This window comes from Osmerus mordax, chromosome 27 (genome assembly GCF_038355195.1).
Source record: "Osmerus mordax isolate fOsmMor3 chromosome 27, fOsmMor3.pri, whole genome shotgun sequence".
NCBI lineage: Eukaryota > Metazoa > Chordata > Actinopteri > Osmeriformes > Osmeridae > Osmerus > Osmerus mordax.
The window spans coordinates 1,314,708-1,342,097 of record NC_090076.1 but is presented as its reverse complement, the minus strand read 5'-3'; the positions used below and the strand labels follow the sequence as shown (position 1 = coordinate 1,342,097).

Below are 27,390 nucleotides of genomic sequence, written 5' to 3'. Positions count from 1 at the left end.
ATGGCAGTGTCATACTATTTAAATCAGGGGTGGGGAACCTTTTTTCTGCCAAGAGCCATTTGGATATTTATTAAATCATTCGGGGGCCATACGGAATTATCAACTTAAAAATGTGCCTGCTATATTTGGTCAAACATTTAATTAACTCGCCCCTAATGTGATGGCTGGAACTGCTTCTCTTTGGTGAGGTTTGGGATGTTAGCTGGCAGGGCCGGATGCAGCCTGCTTTGACTGCGGGTGCAGTGAACATTTCTGGGGGGGTATCATGATTACGGAGAGCGCGCGAGCGAGATCTTTTGATACATTGGCACGCGACGTTGTGCACCTCCAAGGTCCTCTTCCACATATTAAAATAGTGCTGCTGCCAACGAATAATGTACCTAATAATATGGTGCTTTGTTGTTTTGCATTTTACTCCGTCGCATCACACTCGCCTATTCTCTCAGAATAAATGTCTTAAAAATATGAATTGTTCAGAACTAAACTCGGGTAAATTAACATATTTGGTGGCCAAGCCGCGAAGCGGCGAAGCCACCTTAAGGGTTTCTACCTTTTCTTATAATTAGACGCATGTTAACGCATAATACCAGACGAATTGATGAGGCCGCCATTTTGAATGAATGAATGAAACTTTTTTCCCTACTCCTACACAAAGTATCCAATATTCACCAGATTTGGCACAGATTATCTTCAGACCACAATCACCTTGACATGTCAAAATAGGACTGAATTACAGCTGTTGGGGCAACAATTTAGGCCAAATCTGACCACGCGTGCCACAGGAGAAACAGCTTACTTTTTGTATACAGTAACTGTACACAGCAATTCCCAGTGCTGAAAATGGCTCACTGGGATAAGACGGGCTCCTTTGAAGTGCAAGGTCGTAGGTTTGAATCCAGCCAAAGTCTCAAGCATGTCATGATACTGGTTTATCTGTTTAGTGATGCCAGGTATGCGACAGTAGCTGTCGAGCAGTATAATCATAATGGTCACGATAATGTTTCATTCTCAGGGGATTTATACTCAGAGTCAGATATATTGTGCTTTGTCGATATAGTGATGCTACATCTAGCCAGTGCATCGGATTTCTTGCATCATAACTTCTGAACAGATTTGTCATAAATCACAAGATTGGTCTCTTCTGATTCTACGTGGCATACTATGTCGAAATATATCACACTGTCCCGTGTCTGCCATTTTGGGCGTCGGCCATTTGGAATTTTCATAAAAACAAACTCCTCGTTCGCCGTTGCTCCTATTTTCATGGACATATAATCAAATCATTTTCAGACCACAATCACCTTGACATGTCAAAATAGGACTGAATTACAGCTTTTTATACTTGGGTCAAATCTGACAACGCTTCCCACAGGAGAAACTGCTTACTTTTTTTATACAGTAACTGAACACAGCATTTCCCTGCAGTGAGAATAGCTCACTGGGATAAGACGGGTTCCTCTGAAGTGCAAGGTCATAGGTTCGAACCCAGCCACAGTCATCAAGCATGTCATGATACTGGTTTATCTGTTTAGTGAAGCCAGGTATGCCACAGTAACTGTCTTAACAGTACAATGGTAATGATAATGTTTCATTCTCAGGGGATCTATACTTAAGAAGAGTCAGATTTATTGTGCTTTGTAGATATGTGTCCTCTAACCTCTAAGGGGGCGATCCCGTGTCTGACACATGTTAACTTGTGATACCAGCCAAATTGATGCCGCCATTTTGAATGAATTAATAAAACGTTTTTGTCCTACTCCTCCTACAAAATGTATCACCAAATTTGGGACAGATTATCTTCAGACCACAATCACCTTGACAACGACTGTACTCAGAGAGACTGAAGCGTCAGACTCTGCTTCTGTCTGGAGAGGGCTCAGGCAGATCACGAACTACAAGCCCAGAGCCCTCCACTCCACTAAAGACTCCCCCTGTAGATTTGAAAGACAATTGGACTGTCCTGATCTACCCCTTCCCACCCACGGGGCCTCCTCCCTCACCCCCTCAAGAGACAACTCTCTCCATTCAGGAGGGTGAAGTTAAGACTTTTCAAGAGGCAGAACCTCCGCAAAGCAGCTGGGCCGGACTCTGTCTCTCCTGCCACCCTCAAGCACTGCGCTGACCAGCTGTCTCCGGTGTTCACCTACATCTTTAACACCTCCCTGGAGACATGCCATGTGCCAGCCTGTCTCAAGTCCTCCACCATCATCCCTGTGCCCAAAAAGCCAAGGCCAACAGGACTCAATGACTACAGACCCGTCGCCCTGACCTCTGTGGTAATGAAGTCTTTTGAGCGCCTTGTGCTGGCACACCTCAAATCTATCTCAGACCCTTTCCTGGACCCACTGCAGTTTGCCTACAGAGCCAACAGATCTGTGGATGACGCCGTTAACATGGCCCTCCACTTCACCCTACAGCACCTGGACTCCCCAGCATCCTATGCCAGGATCCTGTTTGTGGACTTCAGCTCTGCCTTCAACACCATCATCCCTGCCCTGCTTCAGGACAAGCTCTCCCAGCTGAACGTGCCCAACTTCAGCACAGACTTCCTGTCTGACAGGAAGCAGTGCGTTAAGCTGGGAACACAAGTCTCTGACTCCCGGTCCATCAGCACCGGATCTCCTCAGGGCTGCGTCCTTTCCCCTCTGCTCTTCTCCCTGTACACCAACAGCTGCACCTCCAGTCATCCGTCTGTCAAACTTCTGAAGTTTACGGACGACACCACCCTCATTGGGCTCATCTCTGACGGGGATGAGTCTGACTATAGGTGGGAAGCTGACAACCTGGTGACCTGGTGTAGCCAGAACAACTTGGAGCTCAATGCTCTTAAGACAGTGGAGATGGTTGTGGACTTCAGGAAGAATACAGCCCCACTCACCCCCATCACCCTGTGCGACTCCCCAGTCAACACTGTGGAGTCCTTCCGCTTCCTGGGCACCATCCTCTCCCAGGACCTCAAGTGGGAACTGAACATTAGCTCCCTCACCAAAAAAGCACAACAGAGGATGTACTTCCTACGGTAGCTGAAGAAATTCAACCTGCCAAAGACAATGATGGTGCACTTCTACACAGCCATCATTGAGTCCATCCTCACCTCTTCCATCACCGTCTGGTACGCTGCTGCCACTGCGAAGGACAAGAGCAGACTGCAGCGTATCATCCGCACTGCTGAGAAGGTGATCGGCTGCAATCTGTCTACCCTCGAGGACCTGCACACCTCGAGGACACTGAGGCGTGCGAGGAAGATTGTGGCCGACCACATTCTTAAATTGTTGTATTCTTAGATTGTTTAGTTCTTAGAAATAGTTAAACTTTTGTACTTTTACTTAATTTAATATCTGTATATGTTTAGTGTTTTGCACCTCCCTGCCACAGTAAATTCCGTGTTGGTATAACATACATGGCGAATAAACCAAATTCTGATTCTGATGTCAAAATAGGACTGAATTACATTTACATTTAGTCATTTAGCAGACGCTCTTATCCAGAGCGACTTACAGTAAGTACAGGGACATTCCCCCCGAGGGAAGTAGGGTGAAGTGCCTTGCCCAAGGACACAACGTCAGTTACATTACAGCTGTTACAATTACAGCTGTTTAAACTTAGGCCAAATCGGACAACCGCTTGCCACAGGAAAAACTGCTTATATTTTTACCCAGTAACTGAACTGTGATTTGCAGCACTGAGAATCGCTCACTAGGATAAGTTGGTGCCCTGGCAACGGCAATGTCAGAGGTTTGAATCCAGCCAAAGCCGACGAGCTTGTCATGTCTCTGATTCTCTGTTTACCGAGACTGTAAGCCACTGCAAAGGAAGCCAGGTACACCGCAGTCGCTAGTTACCTGTAGTCAAGCTACAAGCTATAGTCAATGCAATCTTCACACAAACTATCAAAATGATTTTAGATTTTCGAAACCGTTTGTCCGGTTCAGCCAATCGAAATCGGCAGCAGAGCCGCCAAACTGAAAGTTGTGTCGTATCTCAGCAAATCTTTGATGGATTCACGCCAAACTTGCTGCATGTACTTGGAACACTCTTCTGAGGATGTTGAAAGTTTCTTCTGGGTCATCTGACCTGCTTGGCCACCCCATTGCTGCTTGCAGCTATATTTTGTTTGATGTATTCTTAATTCTTAAGTCATTTCAGTCAAGACACGTGATTTTTATTTATTCTACCATAGACATGGATAGATAGGTTTGACTTTGGCGGAGTGGATGTATCTAGGGGGGAAGGACTCCCTGCCTCTAGCATTAGCAAGCAAAATACATAGAATATGAGGCAGGGAGCAAATGGAGAAATAATCCTCCCTGATGGATAGCAACATACAGACAACATGGGTGAGATTGGGTTGGTGGAGGATGGCAGCAGCACAATAATACAATAACCGGGAGTGAGTGTAGGAGTATCCATGCAGCCTTATAATGCCGCCTTATCGGACGTGGGCCAATGGGCTTGAAGCAGGCAAACACAGGTGTAGTTAATGAGTGTAATTAGGCACGCTTCCCGAGTGCCATGCCTGAACTAGGCTTTGCTCATTAGTTTTAAGTTTTAGAAAATTATTTTTTACTTTCAATGACACACATTTTTATTTTTAGGGATGCTTCCTTTGGAACTTGCACATACAATCTAACCATTCTTGATTGCCTTCAAGGAATCCGGAAGGTAGGTTTTGTTTATTAATCTTGTGTAGTATTTAGACAATTCTGGCAGTATACTCATATAATAATGTACTGGATACATAGTGCCTTTTATCCAAAGTCACATACAGATGATGATTTTGAACCTACAACCTTTTGATCTACAGTCAAATGCTCTACCATTGAGCAATACTACTTTTCCAGTTTATTGCCTAATGATTTAAGAAAGACAATGGAATACAAGTGCAGACTGTCAGCTGTAATTAGGGAATCAAGTGACGTAGGAAGGAATCCTAATTACAGTGCAGCATATCATTGTTACTGTGCATAAAGATTACACTTTTGTGTGGATTGCCCAGGTCAAGTCCCAAAACTATTTAAGAGGAATTTATCCCCTCTGCTCTTGTGTTGCAGGCCCTTCAGCATGGTTTCTTCACCTTTGAGACCTTTGATGTGGATGAATATGAGCACTATGAGGTGAGGATATAATGAAGAGAAAGGAAGCACTTGCAAACATTCTTATCTGCTTCTCACAGGTGCTTTGTTTCCTTGCACCTAAATAGCTTTACCTTCACAGAAGGTAGTGCTGTGTTACCATAGTTGACCCATAGACAACATCTTTTTATCTTTGCACTCTTAGCAGATTCCAGGACCCTGCTTTATTGACTTTTTCTAGATGTGTAAATGTCTAAATAAGATATGTCTATGTATGTCTATGTTTGCATTTTACGATTACAATTATTGTTACCGCTATGTCACAGGGGCGGATCTACCGGGGTGGCATGGGGTGGCAAATGCCACCCTAAAAATAGCCTTGCCACCCCAGTTGGCAGCTTTGAAAACAAAGAAAAGTTGTGGCTCATCTGACATTTGCGAGAGCAAATTTCTAATATCCGAATGCGAGTAAATGCAGCACGAAAACAACTCCATCCACCCTCCCCACACCGCCACCGAAGTTGCTTTCATTTGAACACAAGGAAGGCGCAAACTGACCATAGAAGGCTTCAACTCAAGGAAGAAATCGTCGGCACGGACAGCAGACCACACCGGAGGAATGAGGTGTTAAGCAATTATCTATTAATGACTAAGAATAATTACAAAAGTGCAGGGCTATACGGAGTTGCAATTTTACTTTTCCTGTTGAATTGAGGTTAATAACATTAACTCGTGAATTCTTTGGGCAACAAAGCAACAACAAAGATGACTGTGGTAAAGTTAGTTTGAAGTTCGATATTCAACAGATATTCGGTAGCCCAGTATTGTGTTATTTTAACCGGTGTTTAGCACTGCTACGACCGGCCACTTAGCCAATGCTTTTGGCTGCCTAAACAACGCGTACGTTTAGGGACCGTCAACAAATTACACATTTCAAAAGTCAATAGCTTTTCAACAACATGAACTAGGAGCGTCAAAATAATGTTAAACTGTTGAAGATGTATGCATTCATGCTGCAAAGCCTTTATTTTGTTCATTTTCATCTCAGGTTATTAAAAAATATTTTATTCAAAATAAATCTTCAAACTTCAATAGCTTTTTGGTCATGTGACCTATAATCCTCAAATTCATTTCAGTGTTCACTGACTATGCATACATGTTGCACAGCCTTTAGTTTTTTCATTTTGATCTCACACACATTTGCCACGGGATGCCACCCCTCAAAATATCCTGCCACCCTCTTGCCACCCCATGAATATTTTTCTAGATCCACCCCTGCTATGTCATGACATAATTGCGCTTACCAGTCAACACACAGATGCCCAGACTAGTCTGTAATTATGTGAAAAATGTAAGTGAATTTTATGAAGTGCATTAGCTTCACATGGATGTCTGTGTGTTGACTGTGTGGTATCATGAGAGGCAGGAACACTAAGCGGGGTGTAGGGCAGTGCATCACAACCGGTCAGAGCAGGCAAAAGTGCGTTCAAACAAAGAAACCGGTTTATTCACCAACAAAAAAACATTTCAGGAAGCAAACATAAATCATTTTAAAGCAAAACAGAGGCTTCATAAAGTTGCTCCTCAATTGGATCCTACCAACGGGATACTCAAAATCAAAGTTCCTCTGGCATCGAACTCCGTTTGTGCCAGGTACGCTCTCCTTTGCTTGGTGTGTGTGTCCACTCTTTTGTTCTCTCTCTCTCCAACACCTGAGCTCCCGCTTCAATCAGAGGGCTGAGGCATTTGCACCTGTCTGCGTGGGGAATTCTGGGAGACGTAGTTCTTCTGTGTTCATCTTGTGGCATGGTAGCCACTCCTGGAGAGAAACATAATGCCCCTCTACCACGTCCTCTCGTGATGCCACAACTGGTAAGCACAATTATGTCATGACATAGCACATAATAATTGTAATCGTGAAATGCAAATATGTTTTGTAAAGCAGACAAACATAACTAATAAATGCATTTTGCATTCACACATTAGCGAATCAAATCATATTATGACTTTGATAGTTTGCAACTATTTTGCAAATGGTAGGTTAAATCATTGATGAATATAATAAAAGGAGATGACGGCATGGGCAGGGACTGTTATGATCATTGGATTCACAATAGTGTAATCGATCGTTCTTGAAGGCTTATAAATTATAATAATTATAGACACGGACAGACTACTGGGCTCCGTGACTCCTCGATTCGGCCGGCCACACTTTGTCTCCACTCTTTGTACTCGACTTACTCCTTCACAATCAATGTCCCCCTTTTCTAATTCCTGCCTAACATTATAACAAGCCACTCAATAGTAGTGCTTACAACAGCATATCTGAAATATCAAGAGGTATAAATTAGCATTTTACAGCCTCTTACATCTGGCTGCATTGAATGCCCATATTTTGTACAAAGTGCGTGAAGGTAACAATAGGCTAAATTCATTTATTCTTGAGCTGTAAGTATGCCTATCAGAATGGAATGCTTGGAATGTTGGCTAACTGGATTTGAGTAAGCTGGACAACGTTGAAGGGAACCAAATCCATTGATTCACTGTGCGATCTATCATTAGAAGGAGGGATGGAATTTCGCACCTGTCAAACAGCCTGAAAGATGCATTCACCGTTCACCAGCAAAAAAAGAAATCCTGTGCACAATGCGATACCCGAGATTACACTTATTCTATTTAGTCCATAGATGTAAAGGGAACAAAACGTCGGCCATTCTAAATGATCTGTCAGTCTAATTGTAGTAGATAGGCCACCTACTTGATTTATCAAATGCAACTTTCATTTTATATGCGCTACTGCCCTTGCATAACACGCCATCCACACTTGAAACTGGAGTCCCAATGTTACAGTAATAGCCTACAAAAAGCCACAATAGACATTCGCAACCAGTATTATATTATCCACTTCCTATTATAGGCTACACTGCCTGTCTTGCAATTCCGAAAGTTGTTAAATTAGCAAAGCATCAACATATAGGCAAACATCAAGTAAGCCTACAGCCTAGAATTTCCAAACAAATTACAATTTTTTTGCTTCAACCATGTCTTGACAATAAATAAAGAACTTGTATGTTTTGTCACTAATAACTGGATCTAATTAGACCATTGAATGTTTATGATTCAGGTGGTTGAGCGGTGAGGGAGTCGGGCTAGTAATCTGAAGGTTGCCAGTTCGATTCCCGGCCATGCCAAATGACGTTGTGTCCTTGGGCAAGGCACTTCACCCTACTTGCCTCGGGGGGAATGTCCCTGTACTTACTGTAAGTCGCTCTGGATAAGAGCGTCTGCTAAATGACTAAATGTAAAATGTAAATGTATGATGTCCCTGTGTGTTTATACTTTTGACTGGGGACAACGCTATCTTGTCAGCCAACTATGAATCTTTGATCATGTCGGACTACTATAGACCAACTGCAGTATAACCAGGCCTGGACTGGTAATCTGGCATACCGGGCAAATGCCGGTAAAAAAAGGCCCATAAAGCAGGGACAGCGGCCCGTTGGTTCATTTTCCACACTGACACCGGGCTGGCCCAATCACATCTCTTAACAGGCTCCACCCCTCCGTCCGACCGATTGTGGTGGGCCGGTCTAAGCAAAAAAGCCAGGGCACACAATAAATAAAACATGCGAGAATGTAATTGTATCCTTATATATTCTAGGCTGTATATTCTACATATCATAGGAATGTCATGAGATCCAGTGTGTGTGTACGTGTAAGCATTGCTATAAAATGTGTAAATCCTGACTTCTGAACACTTCTGACTTCTGAACAGGCATGGATTACGCCTAGTCTTAAAGAGAACAATGCAATGAAGATCTCCTTTGAAAAAGATTTTGATCTAAGATTAGGCTTAATCCATGTCTGGGAAACTGAGTCTTTGAGTTTGTGTTTAATCACGCTGGAGGCTAACATATTTTGAATGTCTGAATAACAGAAAAGTTGGGTGTATTGCACAGGACCCAAGGACGTGCAGTGTTGCATGTGAAGTGGTTTGGATGAGCGGTTTGTGTTTGCGAGAAACAAATATGGCCTCAATATATAAATACGTTTGCCACCATGTTGAGCTGTACTAAGCAATGAAGCCATGTATCTTGCGAGAAAGAAATATAACTGAATTGAGATGCGCTGAAGTGTTGGAACCATGGATCTCACAAGCCACCAATGAGGGCACTGCACTTGCATTCACCGCCAACGGACACTGTAGCAGTTACCGGCAACGGGCAATGAACTAGTTAGAATAAACCTAGCAACATTTTCACAGGAGGTGAAGGTGCCTATGATTTTGCAATTGCTGTGTTTCCTCTCTTTCACTTTAGCGAGTTGAGAATGGTGACTTCAACTGGATAGTGCCAGGAAAGTTGCTGGCCTTCAGCGGACCCCACCCCAAAAGTAAAGTGCAAAATGGTAAGATACATTTTTAATTAACTTGTCATTTACCGTATAATGTCACATTTTCCATTTCAGTAGAGAAATGCATAATTGTATATTGTATATCTATCCATCTTGACATCAATTTGGATGAAGTTGACAAATTGCATTGCTAACTGACCTTTGACAAATTACCAAGATTGCACAGCAAGCTCCATAGCTAAAGGTTTATAAAATAAAGTTAATGGTAACCAGCTAGCTGTCTGTTAGCTATGTATATTAGTATACAACCAATTGTCCAGCACAGAGTTGCCAGTGTAACTATATAAATATATACCACGCTTGCATTGTTAATCTAACCAATCAGAAACATTTTCAGAATAAAGTTTAATCGCCAAGTCGTGCACACAAGGAATTTACTTTGGTGGGCAGGTGCATACAGTAAACAAATAAGAAACCTATTCTCAATCCTGTCCAAAAAAAATAAAAAACGCCTAAAAAGGGCATACCCAAAGTAAATTGAAAGCTGTTCTTGAACCATTTACATTACATTTAGTCATTTAGCAGACACTCTTATCCAGAGCGACTTGGAGTAAGTACAGGGACATTCCCCCCCGAGGCAAGTAGGGTGAAGTGCCTTGCCCAAGGACACAACATCATTTGGCACAGCCGGGGATCGAACCAACAACCTTCTGATTAATAGCCCGACTCCCTAACCACTCAGCCATCTGACCCCCATTGGAGTACATGCAGGATTGTGGTCTCTTTTGAAAGGTGAAACTCTGAAGTTCTTTCCCCTTTTGTCAGGAACCCTGTAAGTCCTAATGGTTCTGAGTAATAGACGCTTGAACACAATGAAATTGAAAGGTTTATTTCCGCCTTGATTTTGTTTTGAAAACACATGCCTGATGAGGCCTAGCGGTGGTAGGTATTAGCTGGAAGACAAAATTGGACCACAGCATGAAACCTTACCTAATTCAAGTCAAATATAATACCACAATATATTCATATTTACACGTTTTTCTAAGAGTACATCCCGGCGTTTTCTTTTGGAGACTCCAAAAGGACCCTTGGTAACCAAGGTCAAATAATTAGGCTGAAAGGTGGTACTTAGAACTATCGTATATTATAGCTAAATCCCCCACTATCGTATATTATAGCTAAATCCCCCATTAGTATTGCTGAAACACAAAAACTGAAGCATGAACAAATTGGAGTGCTTTATCTGATTAACCAGGATTTATTTATTTTATTTTAGCAGACGCTCTTTAGGGTGAAGTGCCTTGCCCAAGGACACAACGTCATTTGTCATGGCCGGGAATCGAACCAACAACCTTCTGATTAATAGCCCGACTCCCTAACCACTCAGCCATTTGGATTGACTTATACTTTGAAAGTTCCAAAGTTACCCCTAATGTTGCCTATTGGCGTCTGCAGAATTTAATTGGATATGGCTAACAAGCTCATTTGTGAACCAGCTGAAGCCAATTTCAGTTTTGTACCAAAGAAAGAGTGTGTGTGTGGGGAGGCAGGACGCACAGATTTTGGTAGCCACCTGGTTGGCTTTAGAAGGCTATGGACAGGGCATGGAAGCTCCTATTGGGTCAAATGGTTAGATAGTTTGGACCTTTGGGAATGTAACCAGACAATTTTTATTGGTATATTTTGCAGTCCTGGACCACTCTGAACCTTTTAGGTTGAGTAGAATCTTTGCTGTTGCGACTCGAAACTTCAGGAGTTTGATGAACTGATGACGGGAGGTGCAGCTGTTGGTGTACAGGGAGAAGAGCAGAGGGAAAGAATGCAGCCCTGAGGAGATCCGTTGCTGGTGGACCGGGAGTCAGAGACTTAATTTCCCAGCTTCATGCACTTCATAGATTTGATTGAGTGCAAAGTAAATTCTCTTTGCCGGAGCCAAATGACACCTGCTTGGCGCTTCTAGTGTTAAATGCACATGCATTATGGTAGACATTAAGTTTAAAAATAACAATAATAATAATAATAATAATAATAAAAGAGGACTTTTACATAACATTTAGCAGACGCTCTTATCCAGAGCGACTTACAGTAAGTACAGGGACATTCCCCCGAGGCAAGTAGGGTGAAGTGCCTTGCCCACACACAACGTCATTTGGCACAGCCGGGGATCGAACCAACAACCTTCTGATTAATAGCCCGACTCCCAAACCACTCAGCCATCTGACCCCCATTGGAGTCTGACTTTTGAGTGAAAGAGTTGGCCGTAGGGGAATTTGGAGCAGTTTGGGGTAAATTGCAGTTTGGGGTACATTGCAGCAGTTTGTCAGACCAAAATATATATATCTTTTGAGCAGACACAAACATAAATACTAGATCATAATATTATATATTAGATGAACTGCCTCAGAACCTTTTTCTTTTTACTGCCAAATCTCTAGGTTACCCACTGCATGCTCCTGAGGCCTACTTCCCCTACTTCAGGAAACACAACGTGACTACAGTGGTGCGGCTTAACAAGAAGATCTATGACTCAAAGCGTTTCACAGATGCTGGTTTTGACCACCATGAACTATTCTTTGTGGATGGTAGCACTCCCAGCGACATCATCACTCAATGTTTTCTGCAAATCTGTGAGAGCACTGATGGTGCTCTGGCTGTCCACTGCAAGGGTAAGACGGTCTAATCCAAATGCACCCTTGATGTATTCACCCAATTCTTTAAATGTTTCACCACATGTTTAGGGATGCTCATTTAGATGTTTTTTTCTGACTGATAATCGACACTCATTAACGACCATTAACTGTTAACCGCTAAGATTAAAATGTGGTGTCTGTGACCGATAAAAACTTGTGGCTTGTGAACCTGCTACTGTTAACAGCAACACAGTGTCCAAAGTGTCTGGCTTGCTTTCCAATCCATCCAACTGACTGCTTAAACTTCCAAGTGCTGTCATTTTTCCATGTAGCGCCCCCTAGCATGTCTTCTATTAGTTTAGAGTGCGCTCCCCGAATTCTTCTTTCAGTGAAAGATATCTCTAATTAATTAATGTCCTAGAATTTAACTTTAGATTCCTTTAGCCTACTATGATAACCCCTAATATTACCTGTGTAAAACCCAAATGCTTAAACAATGATCAAAAAGAAACACGTTTTATATATTTACTGAATATATATATATAACTAAAACGTGTTTCAAGCCTTCGGCGAGAGCACAACCTTTGTTCTCTCACATATATATTTATTATTATTATTTATTTTCGCCCCCCTAAGGATCAGTCAATATTTGGACAACATACACAACGGTGGTGTCAAAAGGTTCGTCTTGATAGCGATTGCGTTGGTTGTATTTTTATTTACGTTCCGTTGCATGGTTTAAGTAGAGATTGCGTTTTTGTGGTGAAAAGTGAAGCTAACGGTGGTTAATTTGCTAGCCACAGTCACTGACGTTACTAACGTCACTACGTCACGAAAACACGCGTGACTACCTGTAGCAGAACATTCGTTTCACATCTGTTAACTTGGGGGAAAGCTAGGCTAACTATAGCTTTACTGCAAGGCAGCTGCAGGAACGCCACAAGCAAAGAGGCCAGGGTGATAACTATTTACTAATTTTACTTTGTGATGTGAAACACAATTATGAAATGTAATGTACAATATTAGCTGATATTATTAAGGAAGTAGGCCCACATCTACTTTTGGAAACAGTAGTCTACTATTTCACTGAAGCATTAGCATCATGACATTAGCCTCTGTTGCCTGGGCAACACATACTACAGTGGTCTATGATGCATCTGTTTTCAATCTTTAAAATAAACATTCCTCACAAATACATTTTCGTTGTAGGATTTATTATGACATTACATTACAAGTAAACGATTTGTGGGTGAAATTATCATTACCTGTGGTTTCAAACCAGTGTTGCTCACTGCAACGCTGTAGCCTACGCGAGACACTACAAAAACATCTACACAGCTGTAGGAAGTCAAACGGCGACAGAACATGTTCGGCACTCCCCTTACTTAAATCAAAAGTCTATCTAACTACTAACCTGAACTTCATTGCCACAGCCTAAACGTTGTCAATCTGTTCATGAAAATAATTAATTTCAGCCTAAACCGTACAACGGAACGTTAAATCCAATTCAACCAACGCAATCGCTACCAAGACGAACACAGCAGTAGTCTACTAGTACTGTACCGTAGTAGTACAATTTACCGGGGCAGCTTCTCCACACAGGGCTATATCGCATTTTGCGTTGTTACTGACAATGAACGCTACCAGTGAGCTTTTTATGAATGAGCGATTTTCCACTAAATAAATGTCAAGCTTATTTACGTTTTGGGGGGCATATTTTCAGTTAGCAGATGGGACTGTCTGAATCGCGATTCCATCTTCTACTGCCGGGTAACGTCGTAGAATAATCTTCAAAGGGGGTTCTTTATTAATGAATGAATGCAATGAGTAGGCTACATGCCTGAAAATATCACGAGAAGGGAAAAACTTAAAATGACGTTTAAGTCATAGAGATTAGGTCCATTTTTACACCGGTCTGCCAAATTTATTCGTTTTGATTCAACGATGAGGCTGCCTCTTGCAGGGGAAATGAGAAGACATCTATTTCATTCTACACTTCACTCGTATTTTCAGTTGTAAATGAGCAGCAAAAAAAATGCTTTTAAATCTATTTAATCTTTATAAATAATAAGTATGCATTTTCATATCAAATATACAGAAATCAGTTGTAAAAATGTCATACAAAAACGGACCCCTGTGCAACCGACGCAAGCAAGCACACCCTACAATTTCCCCAGAAGTTGTACCCTCTCTAGTTTTATCCTGTCTCCCATGTTCTCTGTTCCATTCTGAAATTATTATTACGTTTTTTGGAACCTGTTTTCAGTGTTTTCTTTCTTTCTCTGCTGCTCCCTCCAACATGATCAGCGGGCCTTGGACGAACAGGAACTCTGATTGGTTGTTACCTGATGAAGCACTATCGTTTCATGGCTGCGGAGGCCATTGGCTGGATCAGAATCTGCCGTCCAGGCTCCGTTATTGGGCCACAGCAGCACTTTCTAGAAGAGTAAGTACTCCGTAGAGGGTCTTGGACCTCTAGCTAGATTCCTTCATATACATTATGGATTGTGTTAATGTGTATTAAATGTCCTGAATGGTCTTTGAAGGTTAGACCGGTGTGATTATTGGCTTCAATACGAGCAAATGATTATTTGTATGCAAAAGATCATACATATGTCATCAAGTTTACGTGGCTGCACTAGGGTTTCTAATTATATATTTTTGAAAATGAAATGAAAAGACAGATGAACCTGCTTGCTAGTTAGAAAACCTGGAGCCATTGCTGTCGGTTATCTCTCGCTAGCAAACCATTTGGCGATTTAATAATATGATTGCCTTTAGAACACTGTTATTTAGCTGATTATTACAAAATCAAAACGTTGTCTCATCCATGACAATCTAAAGCAAAACTTGCAGCAAAGCTTGTACTGTATGTTTGTTGTGCTGTTAAGATCCAAGAGATGGTTTACGCCACACACTTTTACATGTGTTTGGTGCATGGAATTTATGTAGTGGTCAGTTAGTATACCAGCTCAGACAAATCAACCATCTTGATGGCTCTATAGTTTTTTCATGCATTTAGTGATGATGAAAACAAAATTATGTGGATAACTCATTAACATGACGTTTTCTCATCAACAAAATGCAAAACATAAATGTTTACTAGTATGTGTGGCAAATATTCTCCCATTGGCAAATGAAATGTTCAGTAGGCAAAGTATCTAGGTAGTCATTATAACTTCATTCTGACAAGTGTCATGAAAACCTCCTGGGGGGAATTTAGAGCCTTCAATTCAGGAAGCAATAAGTAATTTAGATAGGAAGTTACTAATGTGGAGGCTTGGTGAAACCTTAAATTACAACCACAATTCCGCAAAAGGTGTGATGTTGTGTAAAATAAAAAACAGAATACAATGATTTTCAAATCACATAAACCCATATTCACTATAGAACATAGAAAACATCAAATGTTTAAACTGATGAAATGTAAAATTGTTAAGGAAAAAATACAGTAATTTTGTATTTGATGGCAGCAACACGCCTCACAAAGGTAGGGACAAGTCCATGTTCACCACTGTGTAGCATTTCCTCTTCTTTTAACAAGTCTGTATATGTCTGGGAACTGAGGAGACCAGTTGCTGGAGATTTGTGTCTGATACAGGATTCTTGCTGCTCAATGGTCCTGGGTCTTCTTTGTCATATTTTTTGTTTTATGATCCACCAAATGTTTTTAACTGGTGAAAGGTCTGGACTGCAGGCAGGCCAGTTCCGCACCCAGACTCTTCTACTACGAAGCCATGCTGTTGTAACAGATGCAGGATGTGGTTTAACATTGTCTTCCTGAAATATGAAAGGCCTTCCCTGAAAAAGATGTTATCTGGATGGAAGCAGATGTTGCTCCAAAACCTGTATATACCTTTCAGCATTGATGGTGCATTTCCAGATGTGCAAGCTCTAATGCACCCTCCATACCATCAGAGATGCAGGCTTTTGAACTGAGCACTGATAACAAGACGGATGGTCTCTCTCCTCTTTAGTCTGGAGGACGCAGCGTCAATGGTTTCCAAAAATAATTTCTAATTTAAATTTGTCTGACCACAGTTTTTCCACTTTGCCTCAGTCCATTTTAAATAAGCTTGAGCCCAGAGAAGATGGCAGTGTTTCTGGATCATGTTCACATTTGGCTTCTTCTTTGCATGATAGAGCTTTAACCTGCATTTGTGGATGGCATGGCAAACTGTGTTCACAGACAATGAGTTCTGGGGCCTGTTCCATAAAGGCCGCTCAAATAAGTTGGACTTAAAGTCCCAAACCAGACTTGAATTAGCTTAACAAGTCAAGCGGGGCTAAAGCGGTTCCATAAAGGCCAATTTCAGCTCACGCAGTCCAACTAATTCAAGTCAGATTTAGGTAATCAAGCTAATTGCGCGTGCACCCTATTCTTAAGCAGCCAGAGAGGTAAAACATGGATCATACAATCCACCACGTCAAAAGCAATGCACACAACCACGTGACTTCTTCCAGAAAGAACGTTCCCTTTAAGCCTTGTACTATGACAGCTCCCTCATCCACCACGTCATCAAAATGAAACGACACGCCATGATTGACGTGAACGCTACGTAGGTTGAGGTCCTTTTTTAGACCTTTAGTTACTTTGTTGATTAAAAAACAGACACCCTCTAAACACATGTAAATTTACTTTTTTGACATTGTTTTAAATAAATAGCCTACTATTAATCAATACATTACCCAGTAGCCTAACTTTTTAACATGGTTGTGTCGGGAAAATTGAGAATATAGATGTAAGTTAGCCTATGGATTTAGGTTTGTTTTGCAATTGTATACTACTGTTAACAACTATACAGCTATGCTATTTATACTCAGATAATTTAGATTGAGATAGGCCTATGCCTGATGCCTAAACATTTGAAATCACAAACTAGGCAAGCCATAGGCTACGTTTAACGTGGCGTATCAAATCATTGTTCATCATCGTTTAATGCATTAGGCTAAATGTTGTAGCCTATGTAGGCTATTAAAGTTGATTTGCTATCAATGTTGAACATATTGAACTGATGAGAATAAGAAAATGAGAATATCCGTGGTAAATCATCGTTTTCCTGTTGGGTCAGTGTTACAGGAAGGTATTGGTTAAGCACCAAGTCACGCTAAGCCTGACAGTTAGCCTGCCCGGACCAGACTAGTTTCGCAGCCTAGGTTGCCATAGTAACCGAGTTCGAACTACGTTGAGCTAGCTTTATGGAACCGAATGAACTAGAAATGAGTCCGACTAACTGACATAAATCTGGCTTATTCGGTAAACTCGCTTTATGGAACAGGCCTCTGGAGGACTTCCATTACAGAATCATTGAATTTCTGTATTTAAAGGGACAATGCACATTAATCAACATGAGCACAGTTCAACATGTAAAGTGCCAGATTTAGCCATACAGGCTCATTTTCATCTGCAGTCCCTAGCAGGTTGATTGCTCAAAACAAACAAAAGTTACAACCATAACAACAGCATAAAACAAGAAACACATAGACAAGTAAAATGACACAGCCACTATTCCAGACCATGACAGCTGGCCGGTTAATGGCATGAGAAAAACATAACGCAATACAGTAGACACAAGTAAAAGTGGATAGACACACATTAGAACATAACAACCACACAGAAGCACACAGAGACGATACTATTACGACAAAGATAAACACAATATCCAGGATTATGGCTGCATATTTGATTAGTCAATAACCAATGTTTTATGGATTTGGAGAAGGATTTGATAGATGTAATGTTCCTTACTGTATTTTTCAGAAATAAAATCGAGGCTTGTACCCCCGTTTTCTTGTGGTTGTATGGCTTATATTTCGAAACGGCGTATAGCCCGGTTTTAGAAAAAAAAGTGCCTTTGTCCCAAGATCTGTACAGACAGCTAATTTAAAGGACTCCTTGATTGCAGAACCGAATTTACCTTGTCACATTGAATAACGACAGTTCAGTGGGTAAAATGGACATACAGTGAACCTCAAAGTCCATTGACACCTCTTTCCTATGCAAATCTTACAATTAAAACTGTAGGTTTTGAAAAAGCCACCGAAGCCACCGAACTGACCACCTGTTTTGGCTCTGGTCTGTACCTTGGTCACGCCCCCAAATTTGCTGTGTGCTGCTCTGTGTACTTCCTCAGAATTACAAAGAAGAAAGTTTTCAAGGATATTGAAAATGGACTACGGTGGTAAATGCAGTGTTCCAGGCTGTACAGGGAATGCTGACACTTTTCAGAGTCTTCCTAAGGAACCAAACACTCGACGGGCTGTGATGTTTGTCGATGAGAAGATCCCTGTGCAGTTCGACCCTCAATTACACATTTGCTCGAACCATTTCACCGAGGACAGTTTTGAAAACCTGGGACAATGTAAAGCAGGATTTGATATGAAGCTGTTGCTGAAAAGAGGTGCTGTTCCGACCTTATGTTCACAGACCCTCGCCCCTCGGCTTGAAGCAACGGTGGATGTAGGTGGTATTGCATTTACGGTTAGGCACCCGGCTCTTCCGGTCGTTTATATTCTATTAACTCCAGTCAACATTTACAAAACGATGTCCCCCAATAATTTTAGTTTGATTCTCGAACCTGGCTCATACTACTAGCTTTTTCATAGAATCATTTTTCTGCTAAGTTTGAAACCAATACGAAATGGGTAAACTAGCACCCCATTTATTTGCTTACGTCAAGAAAGTTACCTGGAAACGTGCTCGCGGATACGAACAGGGGACGAGCACAAAAGGGAACATCAGCAAATCGCTGACTTACCTGAGCTGAATGAGGACAAGGAGAAAGGACTTGATAATCTACAGTTGCCTGCCTTTATTGTAGCAGACATACATGACTACGTCATGTATGTCTGCATGACTGCGTAGTAGTTTTACAAATGGTTGCAGACATACATGACGGTTGTTTGTAGAGTTTATTTCCGTTATTTTAAAGCAGATTTAACCATTTTGTAATGAACGCATATTATGCTCATGGCTTGACAAATGTAACTAGAGAGGATACAATTTCTGGGGAAATTGTAGGGTGTGCTTGCTTGCGTCGGTTGCACAGGGGTCCGTTTTTGAATGACATTTTTACAACTGATATTTCTGTATATTTTATATAAAAATGCATACTTATTATTTATAAAGATTACATAGATTTAAAAGCATTTTTTTTTTGCTGCTCATTTACAACTGAAAATACGAGTGAAGTGTAGAATGAAATAGATGTCTTCTAATTTCACCTGCAAGATGCAGCCTCATCTTTGAATCAAAACGAATAAATTTGGCAGACCAGTGTAAAAATTGACCTAATCTCTATGACTTAAACGTCCTTTTTTTTTGTTGATATTTCAAGGAATTTAGCCTACTCATATTGCATTCATTCATGAATAAAGAACCCCCTTTGAACATTATTGTACGACGTTACCGGCAGTAGAAGATGGAATCGCGATTCAAACAGTACCATCTGCTAACTGAAAATATGCCCCCAAAAACGTAAATAAGCTTGACATTTATTTAGTGGAAAATCGCTTTCATAAAAAGCTCACTGGTAGCGATCATTGTCAGTAACAACGCAAAATGCTATATAAGGGGAGTGCCGAACATGTTCTGTCGCCGTTTGACTTCCTACAGCTGTGTAGATGTTTTTGTAGTGTCTCGCGTAGGCTACAGCGTTGCAGTGTGCTACACTGGTTTGAAACCACAGGTAATGATAATTTCACCCACAAATCGTTTACTTGTAATGTAATGTCATAATAAATCCTACAAGGAAAATGTATTTGTGAGGAATGTTTATTTTAACGATTGAAAACAGATGCATCATAGACCACTGTAGTATGTGTTGCCCGGGCAACACAGGCTAATGTCATGATGCTAATACTTCAGTGAAATAGTAGACTACTGTTTCCGAAAGTAGATGTACTTCCTTAATAATATCAGCTTATACTGTACATTACACATGACAATTGTGTGTCATATCACAAAGTAAAATGAGTAAATAGTTATCACCCTGGCCTCTTTGCTTGTGGCGTTTCTGCAGCTGCCTTGCAGTAAAGCTATAGTTAGCCTAGCTATCCCCCAGGTTAACAGATGCGAAACGAATGTTCTGCCAAAGGTAGTCACGCGTGTTTTCGTGACGTTAGTGACGTAGTGACGTTAGTAACGTCAGTGACTGTGGCTAGCAAATTAGCCACCGTTAGCTTCACTTTTCACCACAAAAACTTAACTTCAGCTCAAACCATGCAACGGAACGTAAATTCCAATAGAAGCAACTCAATCGCTACCAAGACGAAACGTTTGACACCTACGTTGTCTATGTAGGCCAAATATTGACTAAGTTTTAGGGGGGCAAAAATAATAAAAATAATAATAATAATAATAATATATATGTGAGAGAACAAAGGTTGTGCTCTCGCCGAAGGCTTGAGCACACCCAATTATAGCCTAATATAATTAGTTATAATATCGTGGCATGTTACGGCGTCATTAGTTTGTTGACATGTTATTATGGAGCAAAGACGAAGATTAATAAATCATGTCTGATACATTTACATTTATTCATTTAGCAGACGCTTTTATCCAAAGCGACTTCCAAGAGAGAGCTTTACAAAGTGCATAGGTCACTGATCATAACAACAAGATAGCCAAAAAACATCGCGAATAGCCAAAACATGAAGCACACATTGTGAACAACCAAAGTAAGTGCCAAAGGGAAGAACCATAAGAGCATGTAGTTAAACAAGTTACAATTAAACAACATGAACCGCTATAAGTGCAAGTGTACCTGTGGAAAAAAGCAAGCAACAGTAATAAAAACAATATATCACAGCGAGAACAAAAATTTAAAACAGTTACCACTAACCACAAGAGCAACAAGTCTCTAAGCAAGAATCATTGTGATCCTTGAGGAAACTAACATCGGGTCAAGCGAACCATTCCTAAGTACCGTTGTACTCCCGGAACTGATAACCACAATATTGTTATGGTCGTTATATTGTTAGAACTTTGTCAGTTAACACCACAACGATGGCATTAACAATAAGATAGTAATAGTAAGCAACACTCATCATCATTATAATAGTAACATAGGTAGCCTATTCACCTTATTCCGGAAGTCACGATGGGCGCGGCCAACCGTGTATTTTCATTTCCGGTTGGGATACTTTCCGCTTTATAATGGTACTAAAAGAGAATGGCTTAAACAGGCTCTGCTACTAATTTAAGGCTAATAGAGATGCCCAGCGTCAACTGCAGTTTGTGGCTGCCATAACAGCTGAAGAAAACGGAATCAGACCCTGTATTATCATTGTTTTGACCATGGAAAGAAGAGGTCCGAGTGTTGTGGGCTGACATACTTTGCATCGACCTCCAACCAAAGTTGAGGATCTGCGTCCCTGGCTGAAGGCGCTGAATTTAAAAGACCCACTGAAGTTTCCTTTTGTCTGCTCGTATCACTTGCAACATCAAGTGTGTAATAAGAGATAAACTAGCTAGGTTATATTTTTGTATGTTTTAGTATTCTCGATGTATGATATTAGTAGATACAAGATTATAACCAAATGTATGGGCATGGCAGTGAGCAAAACAACTGCTGCAGTGCATCTAAATGTAATGTAAAGCTTTTGAAACAACGCAGCATTAAAATTATTTAATAGTCTTTCTAATTGCCATTGGATAGGAGGGAAGATTACTAGTGCACACCCTATATCATGTAAGTTGCATAAAGCTTGTACCAAAAACCCTCGATGAAAAAGTTGTTACTATTTATTATTACAGCATAATTTGTGTAATTTGTCACTCATACATTTGCAGTTTATGGCTAATAGCAGAGACCAGATGTAAAAACTAGAGCCTCAAGTAGATAAACTAGAAGCTAACGTTCTACTGCTAACAATGTTAGCTGGTCGGTTTTGCGGGGGAATCTCAAATACATGTACTGACTGTAAAATTAATCAAACGATTGAATTCTAGAGGACCTAAGCTTTCAAACAAAGTATAGCGACATAAGTCTGTGCAACACAGTCCTAGCGAAAAACAGGAACATCTGCCTGTCTCACAGGCACTTTTGCAGCTGCAGTGTATCACATGCAAAACACTGTCAGGGGCCGAATTTCTGGTCATCCAGGTGACGTGCAAGGTCCCATCCTCTATTTGCCAACCATATCCATCCATGTGGACAAAAAAAAAGCTACCTTATTGGTGTAGAACGATCACGTGTCGAACCGTGCCACCAAAATCCTATTACACTCTGAAGAAACTAGTTCTGCATAAAACATAGACGCATCGACAATCGACTGGAATTTCAGCAACAAACTTTTTTTTGGTAGCTTAGCAGGACTCGTTCTTTTTTATGAGCTAAAGATTGTGTAGATGCCAGAATGTGGAGCGGGTTGAAACGATAACAGGGTTCACCTTACGGCCTATAAAGCCTATTTCATTTATGGAAGTCCTGCGGTGCTTGCGTGCATTCTTCATTTCTGACCGAATCGACCGCTCGGGTGCACTCTTTCACAATGCTTGATAATGTTCTCTCATAATATAATTTAAATCTCACACCATGGATTTGACCCAATCTGTAAGTTCTTTGACTCAGTGGACCACTGCCTTTAAATGCATCTGGAAACTGTTGCACTATTGCTGCAACTTGCAATTGAGCAGTCTTTACTGTTGCACAATTGATTCAGTATCTTCTCTTACCCTAAAATATGGGTAAAGAGATACTCATGTTTGATACAATTTGAACAGAAACTCGCATTAGTTTGGGAAGATGGTAAAAGTAGTAAAGTATAATGGAATGAAACCAAAAAACTTGAGTCCAAAATTTGTGAAATTCACATTCACACCTATCTATTAACAACTACAACAGCATTGTTATTTAAAGTGGTGGCATCTGTCTTAATGAAAATCTGTTGGCAAGCTCCTTGCATACATATCTTTACAGTATTATCCATCATTAAATCAGTGACCAAACAGTGTTGTACAAAACACATTCTTGTGCTTGAAAGCACGTTTGTGCTTTCAAGTCTCCTTGCTGTTGCATGTGTGATCGCAACACACACCTGTCATACAGTTAATTTTCTTTCAACTTCAAACTTGCTAAATACTTTCCATTGTCATCCATATCTTCAAAGATGAACGCATTAAATACTTCAGTGGCTTGTGAACCCGCTACTGTCAGCAGCAACACAGTGTCCAAAGTGTCTGGCTTGCTTTCCAAACCATCCAACTGACTGCTTAAACTTCATCCAATTGCTGTAATTTTTCCATGTCAACTGAAATGTTCAGTTTCAGTCCTTCACATTCGAAGCGCCGAGACATTTTCCCCTACTTATAGCGCCATTAGGGGTCAAATTGACCCGTGACTCTACAGACAGGGATGTTGTTACTGTCACGTAATGGTTGCTAGATGGCGCTTCTTGCACGGAGCTAAAGGCAAGGTCGGAAAATGACCTTGACCTCCGTGTTAGTCGGTGATTATTTACATTCAGTTATTTAGCAGACACTCTTATCCAGAGTGACTTACAGTAAGTACAGGGACATTCCCCGAGGCAGGTAGGGTGAAGTGCCTTGCCCAGGAACACAACTTCATTTTGCACGGCCGGGAATCGAACCAGCAACCTTCTGATTGGTAGCCTGATTCCCTAACCGCTCAGCCATCTGACACCCCGTTTTAATTAGAACGTTTGTTGTCTGGTCCTTCAATCATTCAGCAAAATGTAATTTATTATAAAGGATTTTACAAAAGTTGCGGGTTAGACTGAATTTGGTCTTTAAGTGCATAACCGGACATTATCAACATATTGTCGGCTGGCAATGATCACTTTGTTGTCTCCAGTCAAAAGTAGTGTACCGACCCTGCAAAGGGAGTTTTGGGTTAGCGGGTCAGATTGTCAGTAGCATATATTTACACACAGGGACATCATAAACATTCAAAGGTCTGATAGATCCAGTTATTGTTCTTTATCTATTGACAGTGCACGGTCCGTGTATTCATAGTTTTCAGTCACGTAACATCCGCGGTGACCTGGAGGGCAGAAAGCTGCTGGCTATGGCGGCTCACACCGTTGAGACGCAGCAAAAGCCGGCACATTTACCCTCCCATGTTTCTTTGGATCACCTCTTAGCTAAAGAAAAGGAAAGATATGGACACAAACTGCAAGTGTTGTGCACTTGCAGTTTGTGTCCATATATACCATATACAGCACCCGCTGCCATATTTCTGCCACAAAAAAACGCAAGGTTTTTATATATGTGATGACTGTGATATTATTACTGTAAACTAGCTAACCCCTCTCTCTCTTAAACAACTGCTAACTATTCAAAATTTATTTTTACTTATTACAACCTCAATTCCAAAAAAGTTGGGATGCTGTGAAAAACGTAAATAAAAACAAGGGACCAAATTAGTGAAAAACCAGTCTTAACACAAGCCTCACACATTGTCTTTGTTTTACATTCAGTTGAATATCAGTGTAAAGGGATTTCCAAATCATTTAATTGGGTGTGCTTTGCCTTCGGCAAGGGCACAACCTTTGTTCTCTCACATATTATTATTATTCTTTTTGCCCCCCTAAAACTCAGTCAATATATGGCCTACATAGACAACGTAGGTGTCAAAAGGTTCGTCTTGGTAGCGATTGAGTTGCTTCTATTGGAATGGTTTGGGCTTAAGTTAAGTTTTTGTGGTGAAAAGTGAAGCTAACGGTGGCTAATTTGCTAGCCACAGTCACTGACGTTACTAACGTCACTACGTCACTAACGTCACGAAAACACGCGTGACTACCTTTGGCAGAACATTCGTTTCGCATCTGTTAACTTGGGGGATAGCTAGGCTAAGTATAGCTTTACTGCAAGGCAGCTGCAGAAACGCCACAAGCAAAGAGGCCAGGGTGATAAATATTTACTCATTTTACTTTGTGATATGACACACAATTGTGATGTGAAATGTACAATATAAGCTGATATTATTAAGGAAGTACATCTACTTTCGGAAACAGTAGTCTACTATTTCACTGAAATATTAGCATCATGACATTAGCCTGTGTTGCCCGGGCAACACATACTACAGTGGTCTATGATGTATCTGTTTTCAATCGTTAAAATAAACATTCCTCACATATACATTTTCGTTGTAGGATTTATTCTGACATTAGTAAACGATTTGTTGGTGAAATTGCCATTACCTGTGGTTTCAAACCAGTGTAGCTCACTGCAACGCTGTAGCTTACGCGAGACACACAAAAACATCTAGCTACAGTACACAGCTGTTTAGGAAGTCAAACGGCGACAGAAAATGTTCGGCACTCCCCTTACTTAAATCAAAAGTCTATCTAACTACTAACCTGAACTTCATTGCCACAGCCTAAACGTTGTCAATCTGTTCATGAAAATAATTAATTTCAGCCTAAACCGTACAACGGAACGTTAAATCCAATTCAACCAACGCAATCGCTACCAAGACGAACACCGCAGTAGTCTACTGTACTGTACAATTTACCGGGGCAGCTTCTCCACACAGGGCTATATCGCATTTTGCGTTATTACTGACAATGATCGCTACCAGTGAGCTTTTTATGAATGAGCGATTTTCCACTAAATAAATGTCAAGCTTATTTACGTTTTGGGGGGCATATTTTCAGTTAGCAGATGGTACTGTTTGAATCGCGATTCCATCTTCTACTGCCGGGTAACGTCGTAGAATAATCTCCAAAGGGGGTTCTTTATTAATGAATGAATGCAATGAGTAGGCTAAATGCCTGAAAATATCATGAGAAGGGAAAAACTTAAGATGACGTTTAAGTCATAGAGATTAGGTCAATTTTTACACCGGTCTGCCAAATTTATTCCTTTTGATTCAACGTTGAGGCTGCCTCTTGCAGGGGAAATGAGAAGACATCTATTTCATTCTACACTTCACTCGTATTTTCAGTTGTAAATGAGCAGCAAAAAAAATGCTTTTAAATCTATGTAATCTTTATAAATAATAAGTATTCATTTTTATATAAAATATACAGAAATATCAGTTGTAAAAATGTCATTCAAAAACGGACCCCTGTGCAACCGACGCAAGCAAGCACACCCTACAATTTCCCCAGAAATTGTACCCTCTCTAGTTCCAAATGCATTTCAAGTTTAGTTGTGTCTAACACAACAACCCAACTATTTAGCTAACTAGCTAACTTTAAATCACTACAACCACTGCAGTTGGTCGCCTCGATACACAACAAACTATGTCAAACCAAACAAATGTTTTATGGCAAAAAATACCATAATTAATGTACCTGTATATTCTTATGTTAAACTTTACTTGAGCTTGATGAATTGTTAGCTGCAAATACGTGTATATTTGGACAGCTGGCATTGTTTGCCCTCCCCGGAGACAGAAGTAACGTTAAGTTTAATGTCACAAATCCACAATCTACTCCTCTCTCGGTTTTCTTTATCGGACGAAATTCTAAAGAAACACAGCCCAGGCTTGTCTCCTCTTTGATTACTGCATCTGATAGAACAACAGCTATCCGGCATTTTGGCAACACAAAAGAATCAGACTCAAAGAAAATGTATGACTTTATAATGGGTGGCGGGCAGCGGAAAGTATTTTTTGCCCTCCAAGGGGGCGTGCCCCTTGGAACGTGACGTGAAAACTATATATTGCATGGACCAAGAGATCCAAGAGAACCAAACTACAAATGGGAACAGCTCCACCAACGATGAGCAGTAGCCTAATTCTAGAGTAGAGTTTTTGCACCATTTCAATTTGATGTAAACACACAAGCTACAGTCCAATTTATTGTTCAGGGAGCAAACATTTGAGTGTACGGGAGAGCAAGCAGAGGTTGTAGCATCTAGCTTAGAAGTTCCAAACTAATACACTTCTTTTATTTTTACAATAGGCTACTTGGACCGTGCCCTGTCAATAAATAAAGAACAATAACTGTTTTGCCAGGATAACTGGATCTATCAGACCCTTGAATGTTTGAGACATTTTCAATTGCTCCTTTAATATAACTACAGATCGCAAACTATAGTTTGTGTATCCACTAATTCACCTTACACACATAAAATCACCTATGAATATTGACAATCGGCTAATGATTCGCTTGACTCATGTTTGAATACATGCAAAAATTTGTTTATTAGTTACGTTTATTTGCTTTACAAAACATAGATTATTTGCAATCTACCATTGTAAATTGTTGCCACTCAAATAATGGGACATAAGAATTGCGCTTATACCATTGTCTACACACAAATGTATGTGACACAAATGCACTTCATATAGTTAAATTCTTGTTTAGATTTTGCACATAATTGTATATATATCCAAACTATACATATTAGGTATATTTATACA

General features: G+C 40.6%; 1 protein-coding gene across 2 annotated transcripts in view; it reads left to right on the top strand.

Annotated features, from left to right (window-relative positions):
• Window positions 1-27,390, top strand: part of cdc14ab (cell division cycle 14Ab) — a 128,828-nt gene that overhangs the window by 70,402 nt on the left and 31,036 nt on the right. For both annotated transcript variants that reach the window (XM_067230676.1, XM_067230675.1), the window contains exons 6-10: window positions 4,596-4,662; window positions 5,052-5,114; window positions 9,392-9,479; window positions 11,861-12,091; window positions 14,363-14,501. In XM_067230676.1, the coding sequence (XP_067086777.1) occupies window positions 4,596-4,662; window positions 5,052-5,114; window positions 9,392-9,479; window positions 11,861-12,091; window positions 14,363-14,501 (588 nt within the window). The remainder of the gene's footprint in view (window positions 1-4,595; window positions 4,663-5,051; window positions 5,115-9,391; window positions 9,480-11,860; window positions 12,092-14,362; window positions 14,502-27,390) is intronic.